At 35.4% G+C, this 12,693-nt stretch overlaps 1 protein-coding gene across 1 annotated transcript; it reads right to left on the bottom strand.

The window, feature by feature from the left end:
• Positions 1 to 756: 756 nt before the first annotated feature.
• On the bottom strand, positions 757 to 3,063 carry LOC113335658 (GATA zinc finger domain-containing protein 7-like). The gene is made up of 2 exons (XM_026581680.1): positions 1,634 to 3,063; positions 757 to 1,002 (listed from the first exon to the last, which is right to left on the bottom strand). The coding sequence occupies exons 1-2, from the start codon at positions 2,983 to 2,985 to the stop codon at positions 954 to 956; spliced, it is 1,401 nt and encodes a 466-aa protein (XP_026437465.1). The 5' UTR covers positions 2,986 to 3,063; the 3' UTR covers positions 757 to 953.
• Between the last annotated feature and the right edge of the window lie 9,630 nt (positions 3,064 to 12,693).

The raw sequence follows: 12,693 nt of genomic DNA, 5'->3' as shown, positions 1-12,693 counted from the left end.
GTTTCTAGAAGCTCCACCGAAGCTGAATATAGGAGTCTTGCTCAAACATCTGCAGATGTGGTTTGGCTGTGTCAGCTACTTAAGGATCTTCATATTTTCTTACCCATACCTCATGTCATTCAATGTGACAATGTCAGTGCAATTTAACTATCCTCTAATCTTTTTTTTCACTGTTGTATGAAGCATCTCGCAGTTGATAATCATTTTATCAGGGAACTTGTGCAGTCCAAGATTTTAGATGTCAACTACATTTCAATAATAGATTAGGTGGATTTTTTTACTAAAGGTTTAGCATGACCTCATTTTAGTTTTCTTTGTGACAAGCTGAAAGTTTTTTCTGCCAAACAACTTCACCTTGGTGGGGGCTAATAACAGTTACAGTACTTTTTAGCTTACACTTCTCTTACACTGCAACTGTAACCTGTCACAATTATTAAAAAGTTGTCTGAGATGTCGTGCATGTTTCTGATTGGTTCAAGCTTAGTTGTGTCTGTTTGACTCTCTGTATAAGTACGTACAGTCTCTGTTTAGTCATAGGTATTGTGTGTGTGAGACAATTGACATGATCAATTGCAATTGTAACTTTGTCAAAGATTAATGAAAATAATCTCTTCTACTACTTATCTTTGGCTTCAGCTCATCCTATGTTTTTTATTCTTTTTTTTTCCTCTCCTTTTTATTTTTGTTGATAACGATATTTTTCCTCAAAAGGAAAAAAAATACACAATAAAATGTAATAAAAAGTGCAAGAATAAATAAATAGAACACTTGATCAAATTAATTAATAAAGAGACCTCACCATAATATCCTCTTCTCCATCAACAAATGTTATTGTTTTTCTTCTCCCTCAAATAAACTAAACCTTATTTTAATTTATATTTTTATAAACTAAAAAATAAATATATCAAAAAAGCCAAAGGTTTGATAGTAAAAATAATCAAAATCCGGCTTAATTATGCTAACCACTCGTTGTCCATCCCATCAATTTCTCCAATATCCATACTGCAAAAAAAAAAAAAAAAAAAAAAAAAAAAAAGATGTTATATACAATGTTGATTAATTTACAAATGAAAATAATTAAAAAACAAAAAAAACATCATAATTCTAAAGACTTCATGGGGTTATATTATGGGGATTTCTTGATGGGCCTCCTTTCACAAGGCCTGTAATTTATCCAGAAAGCTAACGTAAAATTGCCATTGGAACCCCAAAACCCAGACAGATTTCAGATGTCAGTGCCCTGAGGATTGTGCATAAACTTAGTTTTTATTGGCCTTAGCTGGACTGGTCTGGGCTTTTTGTAACTATGAAACATGGCATCCACCTTTGAGCAGATGTAATGTAAACTCATGCCACTTGTCATTCACAATTAATCCAAAAGAGTATGATATTTCTACCCAAATTCTCATCCCACAACTACTCAAGTCTTATTCTAACACTGTCAATACACCTACCACAAGAAGCTATTTTGTAATGATCATGATCATGATTTGATCTTTCTTTCTATGAAATGTCTACAAGACCTGATGATCTCTTGTAGGTCCCACAAAATTTCAAATATTGTTGAAGTATCAAAAATTAAGATGTTTTAGTAGTGTATTAAAATTATCTTTAAATTAATTAATTTACTTACCATGGCAAAGCAGATTCTTGAAAGTAGTCCTTATTATCAGAGTAGTAAGAATCATCCAAGTGTTGTTGTAAGAAGAAGCTTTCATCACCATCGCTAGTATTATTAGCATTCATCCAAGACGGAAACTCCATGACTTCATCAAACAAATTGCTGCTACTCATAATCCCATCTTCATCTGAGGATATCAACCCTCCTTTGTTATGATCATGTGAATTATTATTGTTTATCTCCATTTTCTTCAAGTACTTGAACCACCAAGCTGAGGTAACCAAATTCAACGTGTCATTCCACTCCATTCCGTGTTGTTCACCTATCGAACGGATCTCGGCCATTTCGTCATCATCCATTGTTGGGTGCAATCCATTATCCTCCACGGTGGCATCTATCATCATGTCGGTCATCGGGAATGAATGAGGAAGTACACCTTCCGGCGATGTAACAAAAGAATGAGTTTCTTCGGTGGTGCTAGTACTCGCGAGCGTAGGCGGTGGTGAAGAAGATGAAGATGGAGATGGATAAGAATACATTGAGGAGAATTGGCTATTGTTGTTGTTGTAGTACAGTGAAGTGGTGTCTAAATTGTTGAAGTCATGGAAGTTGAGATTTAAGCCTAGTGGTTGATAATTAGGGAGAGTAGTGAGATTGAGATGATCAATAATAGGGAGTGTTGGTTCAATACAAGGAGAAGACAAGAAATGATTCATATTTGGTTGCATAAGACAAGGAGTAGGACAAGAAAAAGATGAGTAAGAAGAATTCTCTAAGTAATTTGTGAAATTGTTGTTGTTGTTGTTGTTGGTGGTGGTGGTGGTGTTTGATGGATAAATTCTAGGATTTCTTCTGTACTTACTTCTTTCTTGTTGTTCATGTTCAAATGAAGATGGGTTATGAAGAGATTGTGATTGTTGTTGTTGTTGTTGTTGTTCATTGGCTTGTTTCATTGAAGCTCTATGAAATTTGAGTGCAGTAACAATTTCTCTTCTAGCTTCGGCCATATTTAGCAACCTTTCTTGATATGGTCTACTTGTATGAAGTCTTCTTCTAACTTGCTTCTTAGGTTGTTGTGGTTGTTGTTGAGGTTGGTTTTTAGGAGATGAAATGGAGTGATTGGTGGTTGTTCCTTGGTTTTGCTCATTTTCATCCACATGATCAACATCTTGACCTTGTTTATTCATATTAGGAAGTGATGGTTCTTTTCTTGATGAGGTTAATTGCTTAACGAGGTTTCGGATATAAGCACCGGATAAATGAGGTTCATCTTTTAGCTTCTTGAGCTTCTCTATCTCCATTGTTCCTCCTCCTTTGTTGTTGTTACCTTGCTTTGTTGTTGATGATCTGGTGTTGCTCCTCATTTTTGTTTTTCTTTCTCAAGCACTAGAATTGTACTTAAGAAGGGAGGATATCATGAGGGGGTTGCTTTTTGCAGAGAGCAAAGTACAAGAAAAGGCAGATAGAATTAGAGTTGCTCGAGGGAGGAAAATGAGGTTTTTCTCTAGTCTAGTTGATGGTGGTGGGGGTGAAGTGAGGTGAGGGTCTTGTTGTACATCATGGTTGTTATAAATAGGGTACAAGACATTCTAGCCTTCTAGGGTTTTTAAATGTTTTTGGAGCTTTTCCCATTTTGGCAAGGAGTTTAGGTTGTTAGAGGGTCGGCTCAAAAGAAATAAAAGGTTGTTAGAGGATTTTATTACCAGGATTTAATGGGCAGTTGGACCACATTTTAGACTAATTCCCATTGCCCTCCTTTTGCTATATATTTTGCAACAATACCATTTGTTTCTTTCTAGTTTTGAATCCAGTAGTAGTAGTAGTGTGGGAGGAAACAAGTAAATCTAGTAGCAGTATTGTGGGAGGAAACAAGTACCAACATTGTTAGTTTTTACCATACTCGCATTTTAGTGACAAATCTGTTTGGTTTAGCAAAATGTTATTGGAATTACTAAGAATTTTTTCGACAAAATACTAATGAGTAATTTACTGAAGCATTAGTGCTATTGCGTCTCTAAAAGCAGAAGTTATTCTATGAAGTTAGAAACACAGTTTTTTGCTCTAGTTTCCACGCAACTTTTCATTTTTCATTTTTCATTTTTATGTGGTATCTGAACACCATCTTAGTCTAACATTTGTCCTTCAAGTTTTAACGGATAGGGCAAAACATTGACTGTCATGGACTATGTTGGATCTGATATTAATGTCCCCCAACTCCATATTGATTATCAGTTTAATTTGTTTTACTTTCATTTTTTAGAACGTTAAGATCATTAAACTAACATTAAAGAGGTGTACTTACTCTTACATTATTTGAGCTAGTAAGTTAGGTTTACCTTTAGGGGAGCATCTAGGTAGGTCAAATAGTGGAAGAGTATTAAGTTACCTTAAAAAGGGATGTTTAATGTCATTAAAGACCTTAATAACAAAGGTAATGTTGACATAAATCACAGAGAATCTAATGAATATGCTCAGAGGAAGAGGATCATGTCTGAAACCTAACCATGGGACCAGTCCTTCTCTTATAAACGTCATCAGAGAAAAGGCTGACACAAGAATCTCCATTACTATTGCAAGAAAAATAAACAAAAGAAAAACCAACTTCTTTTGGAAATTGCTTTACTATCAAAAAAGATGATGATTCGAGTCTGTTATAGCAAAGCAGAGAATTTGGACCTTTTGTAAAGAACCCTTCCAACAACATGTCAATGCTTCTCAACTAGTGCATCATCCATACCTAGAGGTGTTAGGTGCATCCTGATCCTATAAGAAATAGGTTTAGTAAGGGCAAATAAATTTGGAGTCCGAGCAGTAGCCAGGAGGACAATTACCCTTGTGTAGTCAATACTGGTTCCGCCTACACAACGCCTCGTAATAACGCATTTTATATGATCCGACGCAACATTGCACAACACATTATATTAACAACTATAGACATCAGAAATAAATCTCCATTAGTAGAGCTATATAACTTACCCAGTACAAGAAAAACTTATACTAAAATGAAAATGCATGAATGTGAAATAACACTGTGAAAATGATGTTATGGTTAGCAGAGAACTTGGACCTATTGCAAATGCCTTTCCCACAACATGTTAAAGCCTCTCAACTAGTAGTACTCTCTCCATACCTTTCTTTCTCTCTCTGTCTCAGTCTCTTGTAATTTCAATTCCCATTTACATTTACTCAATACAAATTGGACTGCAGAGGCATGGCTTCTGCTGTCACTTTTTTTATGTATCAATCAGACATTACTGTGGACTGCAACAACAACAATTTAACAACTGTGAAAAAAAGAAGAAGAATTTAAAATAATTTCAAAAATTTACAACTGTGATTGATTCATACATACATTACATATAAATGCCTGCCTTGTCTTAAACTTGCAGGTAAATTGCAGGGAAATGTAACCATTCCGATTTAACTTTCACTTAAATTCATGGATGGAGTGATAGATGTATGGTTGCCTTCTGACACTTTAAATTCTTTTCACATAAGGTCTATTAAGTTTTGATATAAAAATGTTGTACTTTGAGTGCAGTAAGATAAGATATTTAGATGTAACACGTTTGCATGTGTAAACCTAAGTGGGACTAGGAGCCCAACTCTCATATTTAAGATCATCGGATCGAATCTCTCCTCTACAGTTGGGCATCTCATAAAATCCATGGTTGCAAAGTGTATTAATCCACTCTACAGTTTTGGTATCTCATAGAATCCATGGTTGCAGAGTGTATCAATCCATTGTTGCAGAGTGTATTAAAAAATGCGTGTACTTAGTTTGCTCAATTTCGGTCCTATGAAATCCTCATATCTCACTTTCCTTTCCCATAAAATAACTTTTGTTTTTGCTCAAGTATTCGACATTATAATTAATGGATATCTAATCAAATGATTGGGTGGTACTAGTAGTAGGATCAAATCTTGTGTTGATCTTAAAATATTTAATGGACAGGATAAAGGAATGATTTGGAGGTTAGAAAAATGTCAGAGTAGAGCTACTAATGTTGGACAAGTGACAAACATGCAGTTTACTTGGGCCCCTTGTTGCTCAAATTGGGTCCCAATAGTAGATATCAGTGCCCTGCACCAACACTGTATCTGAGCTTGTACTTCATTATCCTAAACTCTTAGTATGTGGCTTATCCGTGTAAGGATTTATAATCTAAAACGAATTTGTTCTATGTTGGAAAACTATTAGAGAACCCAAATCACGATATATAATCAAATATTTTCTTCATTGATAACTTTAATACTTTGACATTATTGTCACTAAAATAGAAATGATTTTAGGTTTACATGTTACTAAAATAGGAATGATTTTACAAACTAAGTAACTAGTGTATACATGTTAATCAATCTAGAAGTTTCAAGAACACCAAGGTCTTATATACATGCATGAATGGAGGAAGTACTTTACAGGTATTTTATAAATGAATGGAATGAATCCAAATGCTTACAAATTTTGCCAAAAGAGTAGAAGATATTCACCAATTACTCTCTCACAAATGTTACAACTTAGAAAGAAACCATAGTTAGTTTTCTTTTACATCATGCATCAAAATACAATAATGAATACCTTTAATTTTGTAGGAAAATTACAGACCTGATAAGGATAATATCAAAGTAGATGTGCATGGATTTGTTTGAATTCTCTGAACACTCATTTAAAAGAAAAACAAATCCACCAATCCCATAACAACTAGCTTGCACAAGTCTGTGGGATGGTTTCTCCAGCAAATAACATTCTTCCACCTCCTGCTTCTCTTCCTCTCTCTATCCCCTCTAGATTCGTTTCACACATGCACTCCATATATTGATGATCAGTAAACAGTGCAAAATGCATTTTTACAGGTGAGGAATGGTGGATGTAAAATATATATATATATATATACAAAGAAGAAGGAAGGGGAGTGGGAAGGAAAAAAGAAACTCTAAAAGGAAATATAGATTCTTGCATGAGTCTGTTTTTCTTTATGCAGTAGACTGCAGGTTTTTGGGTGGGTGGGGGTATCTGTGGGGACTACACTCTAAATAGCAATTGAAGAGAAGGCAGGTGGGGATCATAAATCAGAGATGCAGCAGGAGGAGGAATAGTAACCATACCCCTTATTTACTATTCATAACAACCTCATTGATTTCCGTTTTAAGGCTGGCTGGATGCACATTAACCTTGCATTCCCTATAATAGCTCCAACAATTAGTGGGGGACTAGCTGGGGGACAATATGGCAAGCCACTACACTAGTTTACTTGAAGGGTAAGATCCTAAGATTTACGCGATCTTAACATTTTGGCCACACATGTAATCCTGATCAACTTATATGGGAACAAGAATACTGCATGGTTTTAGACTCGTACGACTCGGCCTGAAAAGAGCCATTTTGCAAATTCTCAGCTCGGTTTGACTCGTATGTACGAATCGAATCTGACCATGAATCACGCTTCAAATTGACCCGCGGTGAGTAGGGGCGGAGCCATCCTTTAGAATAATTTGCATGTCATAAAATGGCATTAGAAATCCATTCGGCACCCAGACCAGCTTGTGGCATGGTAGGTAAGGTTTTTGCCCACCCATTGCTACAAACCTGGCTCGGCGCTTGAAAATGTGTCATGCTTACTTTTCAACTAATTCCAAGTCCTAACCTTACGTATATCATTGTACTACTAATTAAACTATTCAATCATAACTTGATTCATATTTCGTATAATTATTATATTGAAAATACACTACCAAGAGTGAAATGGTTAGCGCTTTTGTATTAGGCCATTTAGCGCAGAAAGTTCACTCCTTAGACTCCTTATTACATCTCCAACGCTAGGTAAACCACTCAAAACAACCAATGCATGTAATTCTGCACTAAAATGTTTAACTCTAAACTAAAGTACATTTCTCTGCGGTGAACCATTACATGCTTTGGTTTTATTTCAAGCCTTGCCTCAAGCAAAACACTAAAACCAATGTTAAAGATTGGCTTTCGGCCACTGTTTTCCATCATGAAAGCTTGATTTGAAGAGCCATGCATTAGACTCTCGCCTAAACTGAAACTGATTTCAAAAACTTATGGGTAAAAGAGTCATTTAACAAGATGGGTAAAATGGTCATCAGGCACAAATTATTTTCCTTCTGATGCACCACCTCCTTTTCTCTTTTATGATTCAGTTGGACCGTTCCTGCCAAACTTCTGAACTGATGTTGACGTCTCACAATCAAAACGGCTATTAAATTTTATTTAACCCTACTGCCACGTGGTCGGACCCACATCAGCATGATGGATCCACGTGGGAGGCCTCTAATGGGACAAAGAGAAGGCAGTATGTCAGCTTACGTCTGTCCTCATCTTCTTCTTCTTCTCACCCCCATTTATATTGGGGTTACAGAACTTTCTGTCCCTTTTACTCTGTCATATGTCTCTCTGTCATTTGCACCCCCACAATTTCCTGTTGTATGGTCATTTTCCGTTATTACTGGGGAATGGTAGCAGTGCATGGTGGACCAAAATTTTATTTCTTACAAACAGGAGAAGAAGAAGCAGAAACAACAACTAGATCCTGCAATGTCAATGACTTTAGCCTCCAGCCTTCATTTAGCTGGAGTATAGCTAGCCAATTCTGAAGAACCAAGCGCGTATATTTTCCAGATTTAGAGCACATAGTTTAGTAATTGTTGTTTACTAATTTTATAGTGGTAAAACTATTGGGTGAAGATACGAAATAAAAATATAATGATATTGTAACATTTTGTTCCGTATGAAACGATATTTTCACGATTATTATCTCTGGGACAGGTTAAAACTATACACACGGACTTCTCCAACCAATATATATTTGACTGTACGTTAAAGTATTCATTGTGAGAGTGTCCATCCGGTTTAATCGAATCCTAGCGCTCAGTATGAGAGGTGCCAAGCCATTCGGCTGTCGGCGAACAAAAAAAATAGATCTGCAAGAGAAGACATTCTAGAAGGATCTAGATATATGCTGCAGAGTACATGCAATAACACCAAAAATATCAGCTTTGGCAAAGATTGTTGTAGGTTTATGGACTGAGTATAGTAAGTATAGCAGCAAGTTGCAACCAATAGAGAGCATGGAAGGCCAATCCTCTTATTAGCAGGGTAGATATATGGTGTAAGTATGACTGTTACTACTCTGTACAGTATAGTAGTATAGTGTGGTCATTTCTTTACTATAGCAGCCCTATCGGTACCTAGCCATTATTCTTATAGCTATGTGCCCACTAGGGGCATTATTCTCCCAAAAAAGAATTCGAAGTTTTCATGTGAAGTTGTTCTTTTAGATGGCAGTAGTAAAAGTAAATTTTGGATATCATTCTTACCATCAATCCAATAGGTGCTAAAAACCACTAGGTGGTTGATACTTGATACTATTGGACCAAAGAGCTTGTCGTTTAAGCTTGTACTGATGAGAATTAAGATACTGATAAATTTCTCCACAATCTTTTCGCGTAAGATTGTGGAGTATTGGTCACTTAATTTGGCATAGATTCACACAATATCTGTACATTTCCAGTGAAAAAGAAAGACTAGCACTTCACTAATGTGAGTGTATTTACAAAAAAAATAGACAACAAAAGAAAAACGGGAGGTATAAAAATCATTGGGTTGGTGGGATTTGTGGTCGGTCGAGTGAAATAGGTATGGGGTGATTATGATATTAAATGCATGCACATGAATTGTTAATATGGTACGTGACACGTACTTGACAAAGCAATAACCTCTAGATATGGTGCATACCGCGTCGACTCTCTGATCATTATCAGTTCATGCATCTCCATCGCTATTTCAATTTACTGTGTGCTCTGATTTAGGACCATTTTGGTCCCCTTCCATGATAATAACAGAAGAACCTATTGAACAGCTTCACAGATAGAAAATGGTACCAATATATCTTACAAACTGTACGTTCTCTTTCTCTAGAGCAATGCCATTCTTACCCAAGTTGCAAAAACAATCGACGAACACCAAGAAGATTCTATTGACATGTTTAAAATAGCATTGCATGATAATATTGGAAGATTTAATAACTTTTTGCGCAATTCTAATATAAAATCTGTTATCTTAAATAAATATGAAATCGTAAATATGTGATGCAACCAGCCTGCTGCATCAAATCAGAGGCCTCGAGTACGAACTTATCTGGTCATTGTAGGACTGGATTTGTACGCTCAAGTATTGGCATAGATTCTAATTGTACAATGATCAAGACATGGAACTTCTATTCATTTTTGTCCAACTTTTGGCTATTCTAATATGGAGCAACAACCTAAAGGGCTTGGTTAACACTAGGAGTCAAAGTACAAACCGATTACACATACAGTACTTATACCAAATAAAGCTGGAAATGCATATACTTTGAAGTATGTGTCGAAGGTGCTCAATACTAAAATACACCAGGTTAACACGCAAAGCCTCTTTGTTACGTTCCAAAAGCACATGCATTTACAAAACTTATGCACCAGAAACATAGCTAGCTAGTCAAACAGTCCTAGGCATATGTTGATATCTTAGGGATGATTGATTCTTCGAGATTTGTGCAACAATATAGAAGACAGAACTGTGCATATATATATACTATCCATCAAACACTTGTTGAAATTTCAAATCGAAACAAACTAAATCGATTTGCAAGAATTATGCAGGAACTACTGACAAATATATATGAATCCTTCTACCTATAAGCAGCTAGGTGGATAGTGGATGAGTTCACATATATGAAATTTCATCCATACCCATACACAAGGCAACACCACAGTTCAAACCTCAAAGGAGATGCCCTAACGTCGACAATAGACTCGTAAATGTAGTGGATTCATCTAATAAGCATACTATTGAGCATACATATTAGTTCATCGCATCCCTATAAAAGGCATGCAATTTGTATCTGTCTGCAACTAGCCAAGTGCCTGTTTATTATATAACATGATATTCAGGATCGAATTTGATACCAAGCAAGTAATATATAGTTAAACTTCTCTTTCCCTTTACTAATTTAACTCTCGAAGTTTTTATCAGAAATTGGTTTTGAAGTTATTTCAACCTTGGTGGTTTCATTTCATAATTTGACTTTCTGTCTTTTATCAGCAATTGATTTTAAGATGTTGTTCATATACCTAACCCAAGCACCCAATGTCTAGTGCTCACACATGCTTAAACATTTCAAGACTCCAAAATAAAACATGTAAACCACAAAATATCATATCAGTATGTATATTGGTACACGAGATTTTCTCCCTCCGTACTTCAATATTTTCTAGTAGTGACCACAATTTCTCAAACCACACACAAAAAAAAAGGATACAATCCATTGAAAACTACCTATCACGTCAAGCATCAAAAGACCACACCAGCGAATGTCTACCAGGAAACTGATTAGATTGTCGTTCACGACCATGGCGGCCGCCCCAAGAAATGATAAGACCAGAATACTGAACAGCTGAGACAAGAAAAGCCATAAACTCACAAAATAAGTCTGTCAATTCTCTCAATCTACAATAACTCTTCCTCAAAATCACTCTAAATACCAATAATATTCCATTCCCAATACAATTCATTTTCTTTCCCTTTTTTTTCTTCTCCTATAATTCCTCCTGTTCTTGTACTTGGAGTTTAACTACACGCTAACCACAATTATGTCATGAATTATATGTCAAATGTCATCCAAGTACCCATGGTTTTTCTACATGTGATGGGTATTTCTTGGGTAATATGGTAAGTTTGACACTAATGCAGCCATCACTGTGCTGAAAATGAGGACATCATGGACTCATTTTTGGAAGTCTTGGGCATAAACTGGAAGTGCCATTTGGCTTCTGAGAAAAAGTAAGGAAAATGTCGACATTAACATGGCTATCTACTTATTTAGGTTGGATGGGATCTAAGATTAAACTAATTCAACTAACCGTGTAAAGACTTTTTCTTCTCTTCGAGAGATATGTTTCGGGCTGTAGTTAAAAAGTTGGTGGTAGAATTTAATTTATAAATAGAGTTTGACCTCCATAAATGAATAACCTCGTAAAATGAATAACCTCGTCAAGTGAATAATTTTTTTTCAGTCCAGTCTGACAAAAGGGTAAATAAATAACCTCGTTAAATGCATTAATGAATAAAAAAAATTGATCCCTTTAAAACCCAATAAAAATATAAATGAATAATCACTAAATTTCATACAAAAACATATATATAAAAATGCAAAATTTTCACACAAGATATAGGTGAAAGATGAAATTTTCTCAAAAAAAAAAAAGGCCAAAAATGCTTTTTTCACAAACACGAAATGTGAAAATTTGAAACTTCCGCAGAAAAAAAACAAAGAAGAGGCAGACGAGTAATTGGATTATGAATGATGCCAGGGTGAAAACTTAAAAAACTTAAGAAGAAAACAAATTAGACTATCAAACAAGCAAGACCTGTGAGAATTATGATCGAATCCAACATTAAACAGGAGAGGTGTAGAGGAAAGTTGAACAACAAAAATGAGGAGAAGAGAGGGGGAACAAAAAGGAGACGAGTAGAAAATAAGGATGACTGTTGTTATTAGTAAAAGCCTAAATTAGCTAGAGCCAATCTGGATACATCGAATATTATCAGCAGTTAGATCCAATGGAGTTCTTAGGGTAGCGAGGAGTTCATGAAAGACTATAAAATAATAAAAGCTGTCGGTCATAATATCATTGAAATCCATGGAATATTGAAGAAGATAAACCACGTCTAACATCCTTTCTTTAACGGGTTTAGTTGCGATGCAAAAGGATCAAGAAGATAATAACTAAACTAATTAACTGAGGTTAATTTAGTCCATCTCAAAATGTGAAAGATAAATCTAGTTTAGAACTATTATTTTTTAGCGGTAGATCTTGTAATTTGGGCTACAAATATATACCATTTTAACGATGGGTTTCTAAAAGAGAGAGGAACCAAACTCGGGTTCCTTAGAAATTTCCACGTTTTTTCCTTCTGCCTAAACTAAAATGCACCACATCTTTAACTTTTGCAATATATGTATAATTTTTGGAATATTTTGCTCGTATTGTAGCAAGTCATTATTAATGGT

This window comes from Papaver somniferum, unplaced genomic scaffold (assembly GCF_003573695.1).
Source record: "Papaver somniferum cultivar HN1 unplaced genomic scaffold, ASM357369v1 unplaced-scaffold_15, whole genome shotgun sequence".
Taxonomy (NCBI): domain Eukaryota; kingdom Viridiplantae; phylum Streptophyta; class Magnoliopsida; order Ranunculales; family Papaveraceae; genus Papaver; species Papaver somniferum.
This window is presented reverse-complemented; position numbering and strand designations above follow the sequence as displayed.

Excerpts from the sequence above, each read along its gene's own strand:
- LOC113335658 (XM_026581680.1), bottom strand. The coding sequence starts at position 2,985 with ATGAGGAGCAACACCAGATCATCAACAACAAAGCAAGGTAACAACAAC. Across the intron at positions 1,003-1,633 it reads CAAGAATCTGCTTTGCCATG|TATGGATATTGGAGAAATTG; the intron begins GTAAGTAAATTA and ends TTTTTTTTGCAG.